This window comes from Primulina huaijiensis, chromosome 15, assembly GCF_012295235.1.
Source record: "Primulina huaijiensis isolate GDHJ02 chromosome 15, ASM1229523v2, whole genome shotgun sequence".
In the NCBI taxonomy this organism is placed as follows: Eukaryota; Viridiplantae; Streptophyta; class Magnoliopsida; order Lamiales; family Gesneriaceae; genus Primulina; species Primulina huaijiensis.
The window spans coordinates 2,348,199-2,368,980 of record NC_133320.1 but is presented as its reverse complement, the minus strand read 5'-3'; the positions used below and the strand labels follow the sequence as shown (position 1 = coordinate 2,368,980).

The following is a 20,782-nucleotide window of genomic DNA, read 5'->3' as shown; positions in this document are numbered from 1 at the left end:
TTTTCAATCGGTGTGATATTCTTTGATCGATACCTTGATATCATGTTGTCTGGAGGGACCATCTCATCAAATCCCTCGAAACTCTCCGAATCATATTTATTAACTCTCTTTTATCCATTATGCGTAGCGACTCCTTGAATAAACTATAACTATTTTTCTATTAATGAAAATCCTATTGACACGTGTCAATAACTTATAACTCATTTAATATTAAAATTTATGTTTAATACATCCAACCCAAAAAAAAAAATCATACGGAACAACACCTTCTTATAGACATCAACATCCCTATATCCGACCTCATAATCCAAACAATCAAAAGTGTGTGGGGGAGAGAAGGAGAAAGAGAGGCCCTCAAAAAATTGAATCTTTACGAAGCCGTATTTAGGCCACAAAAAAGATTCATGGTTCAAGAAAATGGAAGACCCTTCACTTTCATTGGCCTGGATGATATAAGGGTGTGTTTGGATCGGAGTTAGGCTCCAACAAAATGTTGGTGCATTTGCATTCACGATCAATTTCTTGTTGTAATAAGGCTACATAAATTTGAGAGTTTGATATGTTTTTGCTTCTTTTGGTTTTCTGTGTTTCGTTGCAAATTCTTCGGGGGACCATTTCACTATGAAATAGGTTGTTTATTTTTAACTAAATAAAAGTCAGAACATTACTGATGGATCCATTAGATTAGATGCATATTTATTTAAACTTGGACATAATTAAGTTTATCGATTTGACTAAACAGCAAGTTAAACTAACTCCATTAAAAAATTAAAATAAAACCAAATCAAATTTACATTTTTTGCTTTGGTCAATTAATATAACAAACCACGAAAGTCCATCCTAAGCCACCCATTTGGTTTACGGTTTAATGCTGTTTTGCTGACTTTTTTTTTTAAAAAAAAATTTGGTGGCAAAATACAAGCCAATAGAAATGGTGGTGGTATACCGAAAGTGCCCCCGCGACCAGAATCCGTGCAGTCACCATCTTTGACCCCCGCACCCGCCCCCTCCCCCTTGCTCCCTCAGTTGTGTCAACTCCATTACTCTCATTTTCAGTTTCCTCTGTGGGCTTCGTGCGCCCCCACTCTGCCTCGATTCTCCATTTCATAAATAGCTAAATCTTTACGAGAAATATGCACCTCCACCGAGTCTATTGTTAGTTTTTGAACTTGTACAGAGATATTACGTTGCTGGGCACCTTTTTATGCGTTGAAAATAAATGGGTTTTGCGGGCCAGCTGCTGGCTTTGGCCCTGCTAGCCCTCGCCGCTGCGGATCCGAACGACGAGCTGTGCCTGAACCGTCTTAGCGAGTCGTTGGAGGACCCGTTCAAGAACCTGCAGAACTGGACTCGAACTGTTTTCGCCAACCCGTGTCAGGGTTTCACCTCGTTCCTACAGGGAGCCACCTGCAACAATGGCCGAATCTACAAACTCGCCCTCCCTAATCTCTCGCTTAGAGGCACCATTTCTCCTTACCTCTCGAATTGCACCAACTTGCAAGCCCTCGATCTCTCCTCCAACTCTATCGCCGGTCCGATCCCCACGGATCTCCAGTATCTAGTCAACTTAGCTGTCCTTAATCTCTCCTCCAACAGCCTATCCGGCGAAATCCCCCAGCAATTGGCGCTTTGTGCTTACCTGAACGTCATCGATCTCCACGACAATCAACTATCGGGTCCGATTCCGCAGCAGCTGGGGCAACTCATGAGGCTCTCGGTTTTCGATGTGTCGAACAATGGTCTATCCGGGATCATACCCGCTTCATTAGGTAATCGAAGCGGGAACCTGCCGCGATTCAATGCAAGCTCGTACGAAGGTAACAAGGATCTCTACGGCTACCCACTACCGCCGATGAAGAACAAAGGGCTTTCGATTCTAGCGATCGTAGGGATCGGGCTGGGGAGTGGGTTCATCAGTCTGGTCCTGAGTTTCACTGCTGTTTGCATTTGGTTGAGGGTTTCGGAGCAGAAATTGGCCAATGAAGAAGGCAAAAACAGTCAATTCATGCCTGATTACTGAAGATCAATCGTCAGATTCATTCCGCCATCTTCAACTGACATGTCGGAGATTAACATTGCTGGTATGTTTCATAAAGATTCGAGCTTTCTTCTTCTTTGGGTTTTTCTTACACTTTCTTCTTCTCCTCTAATGGTGAACTCCATGGATGTGTAGCATGATCAATTGCTGTTTTTCCCCTGGATTTTTTTCTTCCTTTCCCCCCTTAATTTCTCAGTTTTCTTTTCTTTCTTTCTTTTTTTTAATAAAAAAAACTTTATCCACTTTTTAATTAATATTTTGTCTTGTTTTATTAGGTTTTCATAGTAATTGTCAGAATCAATTATTTGGTATAAATGTAAAGTTAAAATTGAATGATTTATTAATGTTGAGTGGCATAATGCTCATATTTCTTCCGTCGCCCTATACTTTTGTTTTGGTTTTGGCACCATCTGATTATTATGTGTCTCAAATTTTATTCCTAAAAATAAATCTAAGTTTGACATAATTTTATTTTGTGTAGTCATTTAATTAAAGTGTAAATTGATCACAGATCATGAAACATCAATAATTGTTTAAATGTTCATTTGTTTAGATTAATGTAAACATGGACAATATACGAAGTTTCAACGATAACACCAATGTTTAAAAAAAAATTATTGAAAGAAAAAACGTATCAAACTTGTTAAATAATTATCTAACTAAATAGATATGGAGTCAAAATAATACCGTAATTAGCAACTATTTTTTTTAGGCCTGTAACATTTTCAGATTCATATTTTTTATTCTCCCTTAAGTCTGAAATCATTTGTGTAAGAGTTTATAAATTGCATCTATTTTTGGGTATTTATCTGAATAATATTATTACTTTTTTTTATCCATATTGTTTTGGATCAGAATTGGGTATTTATGTGAATACTATCATTTCAATAATACTTTAATGTTGGGAACAAAATGTGACTTAAATCCATGGGTTGAGCTCTATGGTAGATTGTGTACAAAATGTACAAAAATTATTATTATTATTATTATATAATAAAATGCGGCCATTCCGTATTTTGAAAAAAAAAAAATGCATGGCGGCAACTTCGCACCACCAGTAGGCTGACTCGTGATTGAATCGAAGCATTTTATATTATCGTTCGTTGACTAGATGGGGGAAAATGGGAATAATCGGCGTGTAAAGGTTAAATTAATTGGGAATATTTGAGTCACAAAGTTCTTAATTATGCCCATCGAATTGTCAATTACATTTAGTGTAGTGAGAAACCCGTGAGACGAGTCAATCATGTCTATATTTATAAGAATAAGTAATATTTTTGAAATAAAAAGAAATGTTTTTATACAGATGACCCAAATAAAGTACTCGTCTTGTAAAATTGACTTGTGAATTTGTTTCATAAAATTTTTTGTATATACACCTAATGTCTATTCAAAGTTGTACTTGGAAATAATACCATATGTTTTAGAAAAAAATTGTCATAAAAGAATCCTCTTCACCAATTTTCTTAGAAATAATGCCAAATGTTTTAGAAAAAAAAATTGTCAAAAAAGAATCCTCTTCACCAAATTTGACATCCAAGAAATATATTTGATCAATATAATTTCTTCCTAAACCACCCTTTGTACTTATTATGGAACACTACTTGAACTTCCATAGAGGAAAATCTAGAGAGATCAGACCCTCTATAAGTTTAATTTGGATTGGATTTAAATTTTTTGAGTATTTTTTATCACATATATGGACTTGATGTGCTGCCTCATTATTCCTTCCACGCCCTCCCTGATCATTACACAAACATTTTTCTAATTATTACATCGAATTTTTTAATGTAGTATGATGATCATGACCTCCATATTCATGTCAAATAAATAATAATACTAATAATAAAGAGATGCACCGAAAGTAAATGTGAGAGTCAAAGACTCAAAAGAAGGGAATTAATAATAGGAGGGCCCTCTGAATTTGCATGCTGGTGATCATACCGTGGGGCCTCTGCTTCCATATTTGTTTTCAAATTTCACAACAAACTTGATTGGACTCATTATATTTGTCATAAACACTTATGTGAATATCGTTGAGGTGACGTTCATATATTTTTTGTGCGTAAAAGATGAATATGCATGTGCCGTGCTTCGTGGCATCAATATATGTTTGGAATCAACAGTTGGAAAGAAGGATGTTTGCATAACACAGAGGAATAGCAGGCAAGAACAGGACAGATTCTTGCTCACTTATTTCAGGGTGCATGTCTGAAGGCTTGTGACTTTGAGCAAAGAATGCTAAAAATCGCAACTCCTAGAAGATTTTATTAGCACTAATCCTAACCACGACTCAAGAACGTAAGACTAATCAGCTAAAAGATGTGAAAATAACCAACACTAAATATACTAATTATTTCCATATATGAATCACTATTAATCAACACTCCCCCCTTCATTAAAGGCATAGACTCAGATTAAGTTCAATTGAGAATTCAATTCGAATTTTCTTTATCATATAATACTTGAGCTCCGATTTGAATGATCATGAGACGACTAAACTAGTTGGAGTTCTAAAATTTTCATGAACTTTTAGCTCAGAAGTTCTTAGAAAGTGGACTTGAATTCTATTCATGGATCGACTGGGTGTGGTTCGTTGCTATACTTATAACCTTATGTTGAATTTGTGGTGTTTCGCTTGGTACCTGAATATGAATTAATAAATTATTTCCCCCTTTAAAATTTTTTTTTTCTAAATGCTTTAATATATTTTGTTATCTTCACAAAAAAATCTAATTTATTGCACTATTTTTTCTCATTGTATTTTATTTTATTCTTATAAATAAAATTCAAAATATTTGAAAACGATACAATTGATCAGCCGAGTCAAGCGTAATTTGGGTTGAAGCCCAATCCCCTGGCCTGTTTTAGCATGATCTGAATAGAGTGTCAACAAATCTGAAGTATATATTTCTATGTGCGCAGGATTTGGTACATTTTAAAGCAGAAATCCGAGGAAACATAGTGAGTTTTGATCCAAAAAACCTATTACTCACCGCTGCGCATTATATTGAAAAAAAGATTAAAATTGTCAGAAATTGTAATACAGTATATAAACTATCAAAATAATAAAATGATATATATATTAAACTAATATTGTAAAAATATATGATTTATATTATACATAATATTTCATTCAGAAAATAGAAAATAGAGATATATAAAAGGAGTAAATATCACAAATTTTTATTTTTAATTTTTTGAAATGGGGCTAACTACATAAATCCAAGAAAAAAATGTCAAATAATCAATAAGTAGAGTATAAAAGTCCAACCTACGAGTTGGTCCAATATAATATAAAATGATAAATATATTGGACCAACATAACCATTTAATGCATACAATTTAAAAAATTAATTAATGAGCCGTGTAATGTTATTGTTTGAATTCTACACAATTGGATTAAATCTCCAATGAATACAACTATTTTATTTAATCATATTTTCATTGGATCATTGTCCATATTTTTTTAATATATAATGCACATACTATTTAGATACATACCTCAATAACATGAATTCAATTTTTCTTGGGCCCGTGAGGTGATGGCCTGTTTGTCCTCGCAAGAGGTTCGGCCCTGCTTCACAAACATAGTATCTCCTGTCCGCCATGATTTCTAAACTTTGCTGTCGGCACAACATGCTAGTTCATGAGCTGGAAGATGCCGGATTTCGTGCTTGGAAAGCAATGCGTGTCTATTTTCTTGGGTAGACATGAGACATCTGTAGGGTTCAAACACTTTTGAAGCAGAAATGGAGCTCTGGAAGAAGATAGTGTACAAAGTAGGGTTGAGCATCTCGCCAGGGTTGTCGTGCAATTGCGTCGAACCCAGTTGGTTCCGAGTTTGCTTCGCCAATATGTCGGAGGAGACACTAAATCTCGCAATACGAAGGTAGAATTCTTTTGTCGATGTCATTTACCAAAGTAAGAATAACAATGGTTTTTCGCATGATTGTTCCGTGAAGAACTCGAGGAGAAGAGAATGTTACTTAAGAAATGTGTACTCGATCTATCGTCTAGTGAGCGTGATTGGGAACGTGATCAATAATATATAGGCAATATGTACCCCATTTCACCATTTTTTCCTCTTTTTAACCAATGTATTATTGGGTTTGTCTCAAAAAAATTTGTGTGTCATAGTGGAAACATTTCATTTTTATGCATACATGAAATGTGAGATGAAATTAAGTTTAGAAGTTCATATATAGAATAATTAGTGAAAAAAAATCCCTGACTATTAAATTTCAGACAATTCTAAATAGATTAATTATTCTTAAAAAAATAGAATGATTATATATTTTCGTCATTTTTTAAATGGTTTAAAAAGTCAAGAATTTATTAAAGTCAGATTTTTTTTTTTCAAAAAGAATAACCACAAAACTAGTTAAAACCCTGCCTACTCTCCACTCTACTCTCTTTCTGAGCTCGAATAACTAAGAAATGGCGAACCTTGCAATTCTCGTATTCTTCCTTCTCATACTCTCCTTCTGCCCACAAATACTCCCCGCCCGGAACCCCAACCACATCTTCTCCAAGCGTGCCCCGCGATTTCTGGGCAAATTTTCTCGACCCACCAAGAATAACGGGATTCTCGGAGCTCCACGGTACCAGTACGAGACTCGATACTTCGATCAGATTCTTGATCACTTCAGCTTTTCTGAGCTCCCAAATTTTCGTCAACGTTACCTCATCAACATCGAGCACTGGACGGGCCCTGACCGAATGGGACCAATCTTCCTGTATTGCGGGAACGAAGGTGACATTGAGTGGTTCGCCGCTAATACCGGCCTCGTTTGGGAGCTTGCCCCTCGTTTCGGCGCCATGGTTATCTTCCCTGAAGTAATTATTTTTTTACGCCGTTATTTATTTCGCTGGAAATAAATTTGTCGCAAATTTTATTTAGTCGCACTTATCCCCATGCACACTGAAACACATCCATCTGTTTAGGAATATGATCGGCAGCGCTTTTGATTCGGCCCCCATTAGATTCTTGGTATATTAATTGTTCTTGGGTGAGTTGGCGAGAAGTTTAATGTTTTTTGTGATTAGCCTAGAAGATCCAAGAAAGTGTCAATTAGGAACCCAAGATACGTGGATTGAATAAGTCACAGCATACAGTGAATAAGAAACATGGACAGAGAACGTGGAGTGAAGGCTTGAGATTGGCATTAGTGTGTTGGTCATTATTTTCTTTATTATTTTATTGCATAAGAATGGTCCATAAGTAGTTAGAAAATAATTTAATAATTGTTAGCTATTGTGTTGACAGTGTTGACAGTAGCTGTTGAGTCCTTAGAGTTAGGAAAAGTGGTGAAGTCTTCATGTATTTAAATTCCATATTTCAGCAGTGTAGAAACAAGTTGATTCAATTAAAAAAATTTGGAGGTTTTATTCTCACCCTAAGCAGGATATTTTCATCATTGCATCTTTGTTTTGACTGGGACCTATAATTTTTGAATAAGATGGCATGCTTTTGAACAGTTATTTCCAATTACCGTGGACTTAAACAATGTGAGTGTTGCATGACAGCATAGGTACTATGGGGAGTCGATGCCGTACGGAAATCGAGAGGAGGCATATAAGAATGCTAGCACATTATCACTTTTAACAACTGAGCAAGCTCTTGCTGATTTTGCTGTGTTGATTACTGAGCTGAAAAGAAACTTGTCTGCCCAGGCTTGCCCTGTTGTGCTTTTTGGAGGATCATATGGCGGAAGTAAGAAAATCTTTCCTGTGTTAGCTTCGTTCAATAATCCAATTTTGTGTCGATATTAAGAAGCTCAGTTTGTTTTGAGACTAATTTTTATTAGATTATATTTAACAGTGCTGGCAGCATGGATGAGGCTCAAATACCCACACATAGCGATTGGGGCCCTTGCTTCCTCAGCACCAGTTCTTCAGTTCGAGGATGTTGTGCCTCCGGAGACATTTTATGACATTGTCTCTAATGATTTTAGAGTCTGTTTTTCCCTTCATGCTGAACTTATCATTTATATAGTTTTTAGTTCACAAGAGTTTTTTCAGTATGGTAACCCTTGCTTATTGATCTGTCATGTCAGCGCGAAAGTGTTAGCTGTGTTAATACTATAAAGACATCTTGGGATTTAATAGAAAAAGAGGCGCAGAGAAATAATGGGCTTTCCCATTTGACAGAAACCTTCCGTTTTTGCCGGTAAGAGTATACAACTGTGGATTTTCCTTTCAAGTTCTGTTCTGTGTGTATTTATTATACAGATGTTTTTAAAAGTTCTTTTCTTAGCCCTGTGTCTAATCATTTGGAAAGCTACTGGATGTGATATGAGAAGTACATTTGCAGGAAACTAGACAGTGCTGATGATCTCTCTGACTGGTTGTCATCTGCATATAGTTACTTGGCTATGGCTGATTACCCCTATCCTGCTGATTTTCTCATGCCCATGCCAGGAAATCCAATAAAGGAGGTTGATTTGCTGTAAATTTGAAGTTCAGATATCTGTAATCTCATGCATAAAAAGATGTTAATTTTTGTAGCTTAGAAAAATTAGTAAATCATTTCTTTTTATAATCTGATCTATATATGCCGAATTAAATGCTCTGACCAATCTTATAACTTTTGGTTAGGTATGTAATAAGATCGATAATTGCTCCAATAAGACTGATGTCTTAGAGTGTATCTTTGAAGGAGTTAGTGTGTATTACAATTATACTGGATCAGTTGAATGCTTTGATCTGGATGATGATCCTCATGGTGTGGATGGATGGAATTGGCAGGTGCGAAATCATTGAATTTATACTGTGATTATCGTTTTTTTAACCACTGAATGCCATTAGGGAATTAACCACTGTTGTTTACCGATTTTTACCAGGCATGCACCGAGATGATCATGCCAGTCTCCAGTAGCGTGAATACTAGCATGTTTCCAGCGTATGATTATGATTATAGTTCAGATGAAAAATTTTGCTTGGAAAATTATCATGTCAAGCCCAGACCAACTTGGATAACTACGGAATTCGGTGGACATGTATGAAAATCATGCTCAATTTTACGTACTAGTTTTACATACTTTACAATCAATGAGAATAATCTATTTTTATTTTTCTTTTTTGTTCACAATCTTTATCTTTTGCAGAAGATGAAACCTTTTATTTTTGTTATATTTAAAGTTTTGTCTGTCTATACTTTGTTATCTTTTGAATTCGACATCTATGCTGTCATTGAAGAGTAACTTGTTTTTTCCCTGTTTTTTTTTACAAAAAAACATCAAAAGGGATTTAAGAAAGCTTTGAAAGCTTTTGGAAGTAACATCATCTTCTCAAACGGGTTGTTGGATCCCTGGAATGGAGGCAGGTTAACACTTGACACTTTGCTCTTGTAAATTCTTTGACGTTAAATTTCTATATCATTGATGAGAATGAGTGTTACTGGGTGCAGTGTACTGGAGGATGTATCTGATACCATTGTCGCCCTTGTTACTGAAAAAGGTAAACATACTTCGAACCATCTTTTCCCACTGATCAGCTAAGAATGTCCCCCCATCCTAGATCTTTAAAATTCTTATTTTTGTTACCGTCACCGAGACAAAATCCTTGGCCTCACCGTATTACCTATACAAGCGTGTTTATACGATTGTTGATACTTAAACGCAATTCCGTTCGTCTGTGCAATGACACACTTTGAACAACTTGATTGTTTAAAAGGTGCCCATCACTTGGATTTGCGTCCGGCAACTGCTGATGATCCTGATTGGCTGGTGGAACAAAGGGAAGCTGAGGTCGATTTGATCCGAGATTGGCTTGACGAATACTATGAGAAAGGTAAGGCCTTATACGACGTTTAAAAAGTCAATGCTATCTAGGTAAGAATCTTGCATCGGCAATCATATGTCGTTGTTTTAGAATCTTGTATGGAAATAATGTCATCTGTTTGAATCACGCTGATTTGAATTGTTAACCAGTGGGAAAGTGTACATATCAATTATACCCATTTTTCTTGGGGTTAAATAGAGACAAATTATGATGCTAAACACTGGTTTTTTCTTTGCACCAAATTCTTCACTACAAAAATATGATACCAAATGCGGTTATGCGGCACATCTATTAAATTAACCTAAATACGAAAAGAAGTGCAAGAATTTAGGATAATTAATTCGAGTCGGTGTAGAAATAAAACCACCACTTATATAAAATTAATCGGGCAGCATATAATGCAGAGAATTCAATCCGGAATTTATTTTCGAACGTGACATATTGAATGTTACTCGGAAACAAATACGAAGTGGGTACATCTCTACAGCTGTGGAAGTATCTGAAAAATATTTTAAATTATATATTTAAAAATGTGAAAATATAATTTGGAATTATTGACAAATAGTAAATTATGTTGACAAAATTAGCTATTAATTATTATGATCTAGGCTACTATTTTATCCGATATATTGAGGATTCAACTATGTATATAACCACCTAATATGATAAATATATGAAAAATTCATCGTATATCTCATGACATCGTCTCATAAAATATTTTGTGATATATATAATAATACATTGGGAGATAGGATCGACTCATTCTTGATAGTTCGAGAGAATTCATGTCAAATATCCAGATAGCCCGGAGAGATCATCTTACCGGTTATGGTTAGCTAGGAGGTCATCTCATTCACTGGATCCATTAGGTCATCTAGGTACCTACCTTGCGCTCCATTTACCCAGATTCGTTGGGAGGTCATGCGGGAGATCACTCTAGTCGACCTCCCATAATTACATAATCGTCTATCAGCAAAGCGTGACCGACCTCTCATCAAGGTCTTATCCGACCTCCCAGCACATATCATCGCAACGATTGAGAAAGTCTTGGCCGACCTCCCGAGCCGAGTTCCCATTAAAAACTTGGACTGGTTCAGTACACGTAAGATAAGCTCATGCCTCAAACGAGCTCTCACTCATAAACATCAATATGTAATCCACAAAAATAAGACTCGTAAAGATTTAATCTAACCTTATCTGATATTCTGAGAATCCAAAGTCCAACAGGGTAACGATTCCAACGGATTTAGAATTTTACGATAAATAGAGTTGTAGTCTTCTAAGAACTCTATTCGTATCGTGACTCTTTTCCTATAAATATCAAGTTTCGGTCATTGTTTATTCATTCATATATTCACTCATTCTGAACACACACAGTACTATCTCTATTTTCATATTCTCTGACTTGAACGTTGAGCGACTACGTCGGAACAACCTTCTAGTCCCCTTCTAACGTTCTTGTTTGTGCTTCCATATCCGAAGATCTGACCCGAGCTTCCAAAACGAGTTCCGACCTCCCAACAAACCTTGCGATTTTCATCAACATCATTTAATGTTATTGTCTCTCTCTTAATCATATACTAGTATATCGATGCACTCATTGTGTGCTTGTACAATACTTTTTATACTTCATTTCATTTATATTTAAATGAGAATAAAAAATCTAATTACAAAAAATAGTGAATTTACAAATTGATGGTTAGAAAATAAAAACTCTGTTCGTCAAGCCTCATATGACTTGTATCAAAGTTTTAACATTTTATTAATATATATAATTATTAAAACAAACAATGAAACCAAATTAATTACACTAAATGTCTTAAACTTAATAATATAATAATATAGATATAACGTCACACCGTCTCAATAAAATTTTAAATTTTAATATAACTTTTAAATATACACGAAAAAAAGTTTTCAAACTCACTATAAATATTATCGAACCCTTTGATATTCCTTCTACAAGGTTATCGATTTTACATATGTAATCGTTGGTCAACCGCCATGAATAAATCTGAAATAATATTTCAAATTTTCATAGTTTAGATTTCATAATCTAATTAAGGCAATAATTATTAACTTGTAAATTAAATTATACTTTGACAACCCGCCCGATTCTACTTCCCATTCTTAAACCCAGAAACGGCGTCGTATACCGAGAGACGGCATAATAATAAGTCATAAAATGGTGGAAAAGTAGGTGGTGGAGTCCACACCTTTCTCTGCTGAAGAACCAAACCCATCTCAAAATTCAGCAACTTGGTAGCAGAAAATTGAGAAAAGGGTAAGTTTTTGAAGCATTGCGATTATAGGGTTCGATCAATTGATGGCTAGCTCTAGTTCTCAAACGGAGAAGTTAGCATTGATTCCCAGGGCACCTTCCACAGTTGCGCTTTCTCCGAATCCAGGTTCCGTTAGGGTTTTGAAAACCCCTTTGACCGATGAAGTTTTGTGGAAACGGTTGAAAGAATCAGGGTTTGATGAAGAGTCCATAAAACGGAGGGATAAATCTGCGTTAATAGCTTACATCGCGAAACTTGAAGCTGAGGTATAAATTTACGTTTGAGTTTTCTTTCTTGTGTGCTTTCTGTGTTCTACTTTTTTGGAGTACTTCTCGATTTTTTTTTTGGTTTTAATTTTAGCACTTTAAAGATTCGGTGGGCGGGTTTTGTTTTCCGTTCGTTCTTCCTTGCTGGAGAATATTCGGAAAATGGGTGTTTGTTTCTGAGCATTTATGCTTGGATTTTTGTTTTAAATATTACAGCGGGAAATTTTTCATTAATTACTCACTATATTGGATATTTTAATATCTTTATCTTTTCCGCGAGTGTATTGGTGTAAATAAGTTTAAAATTTTGCGCATGTATTATTTGTTAGTCATTGACGTTACCTGCACCGGCTTTTATAGATATATGACCACCAACATCACATGGGCCTTCTCATTCTGGAGAAAAAAGAGTGGCTTTCAAAGTTCGAGGAAGCAAAATCTGCGGCTGAATCCACTGAACTTAAGTATAAACGGTTACAGTCTTTTCATGCCTCGGATTTGGCTGATGCCAAGAAGCGGGAAGATAGTCTGAGGAAGGCACTTGGAATTGAGAAAGAATGTCTTAAGAATGTAATTTTGTTACGATATATAATTTGCATGAGTATTTATGATTCATCTCAACGTGTTACTGACTCAATAATTTCCTCAGATTGAGAAGACATTGCATGAGATGCGGGTGGAATATGCAGAGGTGAAAGTTTCTGCAGAAAGTAAATACGCTGAGGCACAAAATATGGTGGAAGATGGTAATAATAAGTTGTTAGAGGCCGATGAGAAACGAAGAGCGGCTGAATTGTTGGAATTAGAGGCGAGTCGCTACCATCGAATGGCTGAAAGGAAGTTGCTTGAAGTTGAAGAACGTGAAGATGATTTAAGGGGGCGTATGACGACATTGAAGTCTGAGTAAGTTTTTAGTTCATTTATTAACTTTCTGAAGTGGTTGACGATATCCTTGTTTGTCGATATTATGCAGGCTTGATGCCAAAGAGAAAGACATCCAGCATGAGAAGCTATCCCTATTCGAAAGGCAGAAAGCTCAGCAGCTTACACAAGAAAGGCTACTTGAAGGGCAGGGCTTGCTAAATCAGAGAGAGGAATATGTCTTCACTAGAACTAAAGAGTTGGAGAGATTTGAAAAGAAGTTGGAGGATTTGAAGTTAAGCTTGGAGAAAGACCAAAGATCCCTGAATGAGGAAAAACTAGCCCTGGAATTGAGGGCAAGTTCTTTATCAGCAAGAGAGGAGGTTGACACATGACTTTCGATTTATTTGGTTGTCAATAACCCAATATGCTGATATATTGCATTATTACCTCTCTTCTTTGTTCCCTGTATCGGTAATCCTGGATATAGGATTATCCGCACGGTAATTTTTCTAAAATTTTACTTGGTTCTAGGCTGCCATCAGACGAGAGTGTGATCTTCTCAAGAAGGAGGAAGATTTACTTCCGTTACAAGCTAAACTTGCCAGCAAAGAATCTGTAAGTAAACTCCTCTAAATGAAATAAATTAGGATACAAATGGTCAATTTGATTATTGGAACTGATGACTGAAGTTCTAAGTCAATCATTGTGTATATTGAATTTCTTTTTTTAGGGTAAAGAATTTTCTTTTGTAGTTAAACATGGTATTTAAACCACCGTCTTGCACTTTTACACAATGTAATTATTGCTACAAATTCTTCATTGTCAAAGCATTTTTTTTATCTTACAGTAGCAGTGGTGATGTTTTTTTTATAAGTAAAAATTATAATTCATTGATCAAAAGCATGTTACAGATATACCTGACATGCCAAGCTATTGTAAAAAAAATAACGTTTTATACTATGAAGTCCCCAAGATTAGTGTCTTGTTGTAATAGGCGTACGCTGCTAGGCTCTGTACCCCTGAAAGGATACTATTTCTAGCTGACCTAACACTTTAAATAGTGATAGACATCTCCAAAATCCTCATTTTTGTACAAGTATTTTCCCTGAAAACCTTTCAACATACTCTTTAGTGCAGTTATGGAGCCTAGATTCTTGCTTTTGCTTCAGCATAAAGTCATGGCTAGTCTATATATTAGTGATTATTTGCATATTAGATATTTTAAATTTTTGAAATTTCCACTTCTTATGCTGTTTATGTATATTAAGTAAATTGACCGTTGAGATACTGCACAGGTTGGCAAAGACATTACCTATGGAGGTAGTATTAACTTCTTTTTTCCCCTCACGCCCCATGTAATTCATGTATTATTGACTTGGAATATTCTTTATATATCATGTATTTTTAAAAATATATCAATATTGTTTTATATATATTTTTCAGTGTATCACTGTATGTATGTAATCATATTTGTGTATGCAGCATGAGCATCAATTTGCTAGTGCTATTACCCTGGAACCTTCTGTATCCCCCCTCAATTTATCCCCCCTCAATTTTCCTATTGGTACATTGCAGGATAATGTCCAAGAAGTAATTTCTAATCATGAAGCCACTCTTCAAAAGAAGAACTCTGCTTTTGAGGCAGAATTAGTTAATAGACACAAATTGATGGAAGATGAAATGAATGTGAAGAGACGTGCATGGGAGCTAAGAGAGCTAGATATGAGGCAAAGAGAGGATTATATATCAGAAAGAGAACTTGAACTGGATATTGAATCAAAACGTCTTCAAGAACGTGAAAACGAACTGGAAGAGAGGTCAAGTTTAGTTGAAGAGAAAGAGAAGAATCTTTTCACTGCTGAAGAAGAGTTGGAATCTAAGAAACGCTCTCTCCAACTGGAGAAAGAAGAAATCAGTCAGAAAATGATCGACCTTCAAAAGTCTTTGGATTCTCTGGAGGAGAAGAAAAAATTTGTTAATGACGCAGAAGAGAAAGTAAAGGCGATGAAGAGTGAAACAAATGAATCTCTTGTGCTTGAATTGAGACTCAAAGAAGAGATAGACACTATAAGTGCTCAAAAGCGGGAACTTGAGGATGAGGCAGATCATTTAAAAGAAGAGAAGGCGAAATTTGAAGCTGAGTGGGAGTTAATTGATGAGAAAAGAGAGGAGCTGGCAAGACAAGCCGAGCTTATTGCTGAAGAGAAGTTTATCATCTCTAAATTTCTGAAGGATGAGCGTGAGAGGTTGACAGCAGAGAGAACTGCAATGAGAGACCAATATAAACAAGATCTTGAGTCACTTTCCCGTGATCGCGAAGCATTTATGAGTGAACTTGAGCATGAACGCTCTGAGTGGTTCAGTAAGTTTCAGAAAGAACGTGCAGATTTCTTGCTCGATATGGAGTTGCAGAAAGAAGAGCTGGAGAGTTCTGTTTGTAATAGACTTGAGGAAATTGAGAGCTATCTTAAAGAAAGAGAAACAGAGATTGAGGAAGACAAAAAGAAAGAACTTCGACATATTAATTCTCTCAAAGAAACTGTGCAAAAGGAACTAGAACATGTTAAGTCTGCAATGAAGAGACTTGATAATGAGAGAGAGGAAATAAATCTGGATCGGGAGAAGAGGGACCAGGAATGGGCAGAGCTGAATAATTCTATAGACGAGCTTAAGGTGCAGAGAGAGAAGCTGGGGAAACAAAGGGAATTGCTACGTGCAGATAGAGAGGAGATTCTTGCTCAGATAGATAGTTTGAAAAAATTGGAAGATTTGAAAGAGAGATTAGATAGCATTGCTGAAAAGGAGATGCACCTATCCACTTTGCAGGCATATATTCAGAAATCTTCAAGCTTTTTGAATCCACAAAATAAATTACCCTTGGATCAAAACGGTAACATTAGCAATGGGTTTGAACATGATGTAATGAAGTCTCTCAAGTCATCTTCGCCTATCACTGCTTTTTCATGGCTGAAACGGTGTGCTGATACCTTGCTGGAGCAAAAGCCAAGTAACAAAAAGAGAAGAAAAGAGAAAGATGTGACAACACAACTTGAAGTAGAAGCTGCCACCCTACGGTACTCTTGGATTCATCAATTCATGTTGCATATTTGTTCTCTATGCAAGTTCATTCTTTTCCCTTCTGTGCAGTTTGTGTGAGAACTTAAGGGCCCCCGAGATTGATAATGTTGTGGTGCCATTTGATCAGACTCTCATTGGTGCAGAAAAAACAAGTGTATGTATAGATAAAATAATCACTGTTCGAGATGTAATAGCAGTTGCTCATGCTGTTGCTGTTGAAAGAACCATTGGAGACTCTAAGGTAGTTTCTGGTTATAAGTCAATCATTTTTTGTGGCTCACCAACAAATTCCGTGTCGTACATATGCATTTGTGGGTGATTGTTTACATGCAACATCATAGACATCGAGGTTTTTTTTCCTTTTTTGGTCATCTTTGATTTTATGTTGGTATGCTATCTTTATTTACTTGTATTTTGAAAAGAGATTTGCATTGGACTTTGCAACTCTATCTTTTTGAATAGTTTTCTACTTTTCTTTGGGCCGTTTTTATGAGACAAATGGCTGAATTTATACAGGAAACTGCATCCCGACAGGACGATGAAAAAGCGAAGAACAATGGCTGCTTAGAGATATTAACTAATGGCAAGATTTGAAAGGACCAACTCTACAAATCCTTGCATATCTGCTTCATTCTGTCTCAGCAAGGTGGCAAATATTAGTCTTAAATATAAATTTGTATATTAAATTCGTTTGATCATAATCTTAATGACAAATTATTATTCACATTTGGTGCAGGTTTTTGAAGCTGTTGATTTTGCAGACGTGCTGTGTTCTTTCGTTGTGGATTGTTATCTTTTCTTAGACACGAACATAGGTCAAGAATGTAAATCGTATAGGCTTGTACAAGTACGCATGCGCTGATTTCGTTGTTGTGTAGCATAATAATCACATAATGCTTCTGAATCGAGTGTTTGGACCAACATTTTTATATTATTATATTATTGTTAGTTTATATTATTGTCTCCATTAATATGCAGCTGGAGGCTTAATGACAAATTGTTATATTATTGTTAGTTTATTCTGGTTAATAATCATAATATAACTTATTTATTTGTTACATTTATATTTTAATAATAGTATATTATTTTAAAAAATTGAATTTTCTCATATTTTATTACTAATAATAATAATACTTTAAAAATAATAACGATTTTAATAATTTTAAAATATAATGTAGAAAATAAAAAAATACGAGGAGGCCGGGTTTTGGACCCCGGTTTATTACATTTAATTTTTTTTTGTATGTTTTTTTATTATTTGTATTTGTATTTGTATTATTATGAGAGACTTGCTTTTAAATTCCTATGAGAATAGTTAAAATGTCATATCTAAACCTTCTCTACGGTCCTATTCAGACAAAATGCACTCCTTGGTTTTACAATTATTTTTTCTTATAAAATTTATTACAAAATATTGAAAATTTGAAACATATATATAGAATAAATTATTTTAGATTTGATAAAAAAAAATTGAGTATAATATTAGAAATATACTAATATCAATATTTATTATATTTATTTGTGTACTTAAATATTATATATTAGTTATTATTTAATTAAAAAACCGCGTAACAAACTTTACCAACGGGTGGAAAATTGGAAATAGAGAAAAACCCTGATTTTCCTCGTGGGATTTCTTCCAAAATTCAAGCTGGGAGCTCCATTTAAGCTTCGAATCAGTGTTTTCTACGCTACCAGCTACTGTTTGGGGGTAAGTTTCTCAACTTTCTGAGGGATTATCCTAAAAATTCATGGCTATGGATCCTTAGATCTTTAAATTCAAACAATTTATGGCGATTTATCAAGAATCAAACTGAAAATGTAAGGAACGGCTCAACAATTTTCTATTTCTATTTCTATTTCAAAATTTAAGCATTATACAAGATCTCGTATTGAGTCTTGAACTTGTCGTGTTCAGTTTAGATTAACGGAAATATGAGATATGCCGATATTAATTGATAATGTTTACTTTGGAATTCTGAATCTCTAAGCCAGGTTATTCCAATAATTGATGTATTTTATCTCACCAAGGATTAGGTGATCTGATGGTTCACAGCTTGAAGATGCTATATTAAGAATGATTCACAATTTTATGCTATGTCCCTAGATTCAAGAAACAAAGTTTTCGTCATCGAACAAGCTATGAAATGGAATTAAAGAATCATGGTCGTTAGAATTACTTTATCCGTACAAGTAGACATTTCTTGATTGCTGGAATATATATTGTTTGATTGCATAGCGGCAGCCCCTGTTTTTCAATTTCTTTACTTTTCCTTTAGCTATACAATCTAGGGGAATTTTTTTAGCCTCTGGTAAAGGAAAACATAAAAAAATAGGGTAACATACTACATGTATTTGTAACCAACGTGATATGTTTTTGTTGTTCTTATGTGATGTTACTTGTTTAGTTGAAATCTGTTGTCTGCATTTCATTGTCATGTCAATGCATATAATAATTCTTGAATTTGTCAGGTTTAGGGATCCGATTTACGGCTTTTGTATTTTCTTTTCTTCCAATTTGATCGATCGGCAGTTAACATTGAGATGAACGAGCAAGCAGCAATGATGAAGCAACAGCAACAGCAATTGATAAACATGAAGAATATAATCGGTATGAATCAAATGAATCCGCTCCAACAGCCACAGGTAGTGTTTAACCTTTATTAAACCCTTTGCAAATCCTCCATTTAGTTCTAATTTGGGTAATCTGATTGGTCATGCGTCTTGTCGGCAGATGGCTCAGATGAATTGGAGTTATGGCTTGTGGGCTCCTCCCTCACAGTTTCATAACGCTAATCATGGTGCAATACAACCGCCGCATTCTACCTTTAATAAAGCATTGGGGCCAAGGAATAGTTGGAAGGGCAAAAAGGTAGACAAGAGGAGAAAGGAGCAGCAGAAGTCCTTAATGGCTGGCTCTAATGCTGGTGGAATTGGTGGAGGTGTCAAGACCATTAGTGCTGGTGGTGTTGGGAGTTCGAATTTTAATAACTACAAGCCTCCAACTTTGAATGAGTTGCAGCATCAGAATCAAATAAAAACCTGGAAATTCTTCCCCAAAAAGAAGTATAATAAGAACTATATAACGCATGTGAATGTCGGTGGTACTAACAACAACAATAATAGCAGATCTGCTCCATTTGCTCCAAGGAATACGACTTCCTTTTTAATCAGAGCAAAGAAGAGTGGTGGTATCGCTTCCTTAGTTTCTCCATGTCCAGTGACCCCTGCAGTTTTGCCGACTCCTACATTCTCTCCATCCAGGGAGGTTTTGGTGGATATGGCTAAGGAAGAATGGGGTGTTGATGGATATGGGTCGATGAAGGGGTTGATTAGGTTAAGATTGCCCGGGCATGAAATCGAGGCTCATGAGGATGAGGAGGAAGATGAAGGATGTTCCAGCGAGAGTGATGTGGAGGAGCACGTCGAGGTGGAGAGGAGATTGGATCATGACTTGAGCCGTTTCGAGATGATATATAATCCAAACAGTGTTGGTGGGATGGAGTATCATAATGTGCTGGAGAATCGAGTGGACGATCAGGATGCCCATATCGCTCAATTGGAGGAGGAGAATCTGATTTTGAAGGAAAGATTGTACTTGATGGAGAGGGAGTTGGGTGATTTGAGAAGGCGGATGCGGCGTCTAGAATGGAGGGGAAACACAGGTGATGAGAATAATGAGGAGGTAGTAGAGAACGAATCTGAAAAAGAAAATGAAAAGGAGAGCCATGGTGATGAAGCTCATTCGATGGAGGACAATGATGAATATTTCAGTGAAGAGAACGTTCAGGGAGATGGATGTTTCACGGGGAAAGGAGACGATCACCATAGTGCCAAAGGTTTTGAAGTAGCTGCAAGTACAGAGAAGAATGTCGTATTAAATTTTGAAGATAAAGAACTCCTTAGAGGTTACAAGAATGATTTACTTGCAGATACTGAAGGGAAAGAAACAATTAAGAAAGATGAGTTTAGTGAAGTAAATCAGACTGACAAAACTTTTGAAGCTGCTCAAGATACGAAAGCGGAAAATAAAGATGAAAACATGACTGAACATGAAGAAGTAGAGGCACAAGAGAACGCTTATGCTGAATCTTCTGACCGTTTAGCACCAGATGCTCGTATGGAAAATGATGGAGTTGCAAAAGACAGTGAGGTTTCGGAGAAGGTGGCTATAAATTGAAGTGTAACAGAGGTTAATGAAAGCTCAGAGAAGAGCATCGTTCTTTGTTAATAATCGTCTTCACTGTAAGTTCTTAGCTTTCATAATACGTTAAACTCGGTTCGGTTGAATATGAATGTGTAAGTAATATCAATAGTTAATACTCATAAGCTCGCCATGTTTCGGACTACGACAAGTCAGAGCCGAGTTTCGGCTTCTTGCTGTTAAAACTGATCATGTTTCTCTATCAGTGTTTATTTCCTATTTTCTTTACTCGTGTTTTCCCACTTTCGTTCCGCTACGTCGATTG

General features: G+C 35.8%; 4 protein-coding genes across 7 annotated transcripts; all 4 read left to right on the top strand.

Annotated features, from left to right (window-relative positions):
• Window positions 1–973: 973 nt before the first annotated feature.
• Window positions 974–2,412, top strand: LOC140958445 (receptor-like protein 44). The gene has a single exon (XM_073415885.1). The coding sequence runs from the start codon at window positions 1,220–1,222 to the stop codon at window positions 2,018–2,020; it is 801 nt and encodes a 266-aa protein (XP_073271986.1). The 5' UTR covers window positions 974–1,219; the 3' UTR covers window positions 2,021–2,412.
• A 4,009-nt stretch (window positions 2,413–6,421) lies between these two features.
• LOC140958187 (uncharacterized) lies at window positions 6,422–9,984 on the top strand. The gene is made up of 10 exons (XM_073415551.1): window positions 6,422–6,877; window positions 7,568–7,754; window positions 7,863–7,996; window positions 8,098–8,210; window positions 8,355–8,478; window positions 8,639–8,788; window positions 8,884–9,039; window positions 9,286–9,365; window positions 9,450–9,499; window positions 9,716–9,984. The coding sequence occupies exons 1-10, from the start codon at window positions 6,479–6,481 to the stop codon at window positions 9,853–9,855; spliced, it is 1,533 nt and encodes a 510-aa protein (XP_073271652.1). The 5' UTR covers window positions 6,422–6,478; the 3' UTR covers window positions 9,856–9,984.
• Window positions 9,985–11,992: 2,008 nt separating this feature from the next.
• Window positions 11,993–17,266, top strand: LOC140959008 (uncharacterized). 2 transcript variants are annotated; one of them, XM_073416690.1, is made up of 9 exons: window positions 11,993–12,371; window positions 12,732–12,941; window positions 13,021–13,274; window positions 13,345–13,615; window positions 13,767–13,850; window positions 14,811–16,309; window positions 16,383–16,554; window positions 16,830–16,962; window positions 17,050–17,266. In XM_073416690.1, exons 1-8 carry the CDS (start codon window positions 12,150–12,152, stop codon window positions 16,905–16,907), a joined length of 2,790 nt encoding a protein of 929 aa, XP_073272791.1. In that variant the 5' UTR covers window positions 11,993–12,149; the 3' UTR covers window positions 16,908–16,962; window positions 17,050–17,266. The 2 variants fall into 2 exon arrangements, with proteins under 2 accessions (XP_073272791.1, XP_073272790.1); XM_073416689.1 differs by having other exon boundaries at window positions 11,994–12,371; window positions 16,830–16,959.
• Window positions 17,267–17,864: 598 nt separating this feature from the next.
• Window positions 17,865–20,741, top strand: LOC140959985 (uncharacterized). 3 transcript variants are annotated; one of them, XM_073418075.1, is made up of 3 exons: window positions 17,865–18,024; window positions 18,786–18,959; window positions 19,048–20,741. In XM_073418075.1, exons 2-3 carry the CDS (start codon window positions 18,858–18,860, stop codon window positions 20,491–20,493), a joined length of 1,548 nt encoding a protein of 515 aa, XP_073274176.1. In that variant the 5' UTR covers window positions 17,865–18,024; window positions 18,786–18,857; the 3' UTR covers window positions 20,494–20,741. The 3 variants fall into 3 exon arrangements, with proteins under 3 accessions (XP_073274176.1, XP_073274178.1, XP_073274177.1); XM_073418077.1 differs by having other exon boundaries at window positions 17,892–18,024; window positions 18,847–18,959; XM_073418076.1 differs by having other exon boundaries at window positions 17,892–18,024; window positions 18,792–18,959.
• Window positions 20,742–20,782: the final 41 nt, after the last annotated feature.

What these genes read in the sequence shown, in the direction of transcription:
- LOC140958445 (XM_073415885.1), top strand. Translation starts at nt 1,220, where the DNA reads ATGGGTTTTGCGGGCCAGCTGCTGGCTTTGGCCCTGCTAGCCCTCGCC.
- LOC140958187 (XM_073415551.1), top strand. Translation starts at nt 6,479, where the DNA reads ATGGCGAACCTTGCAATTCTCGTATTCTTCCTTCTCATACTCTCCTTC. An exon ending in GAAACCTTCCGTTTTTGCCG is followed by an intron (nt 8,211 to 8,354) that starts GTAAGAGTATAC and finishes GTACATTTGCAG; the next exon opens with GAAACTAGACAGTGCTGATG. An exon ending in CGCCCTTGTTACTGAAAAAG is followed by an intron (nt 9,500 to 9,715) that starts GTAAACATACTT and finishes ATTGTTTAAAAG; the next exon opens with GTGCCCATCACTTGGATTTG.
- LOC140959008 (XM_073416690.1), top strand. Translation starts at nt 12,150, where the DNA reads ATGGCTAGCTCTAGTTCTCAAACGGAGAAGTTAGCATTGATTCCCAGG. An exon ending in CTTTATCAGCAAGAGAGGAG is followed by an intron (nt 13,616 to 13,766) that starts GTTGACACATGA and finishes ACTTGGTTCTAG; the next exon opens with GCTGCCATCAGACGAGAGTG. An exon ending in GTAGAAGCTGCCACCCTACG is followed by an intron (nt 16,310 to 16,382) that starts GTACTCTTGGAT and finishes CCTTCTGTGCAG; the next exon opens with TTTGTGTGAGAACTTAAGGG.
- LOC140959985 (XM_073418075.1), top strand. Translation starts at nt 18,858, where the DNA reads ATGAACGAGCAAGCAGCAATGATGAAGCAACAGCAACAGCAATTGATA. An exon ending in ATCCGCTCCAACAGCCACAG is followed by an intron (nt 18,960 to 19,047) that starts GTAGTGTTTAAC and finishes TCTTGTCGGCAG; the next exon opens with ATGGCTCAGATGAATTGGAG.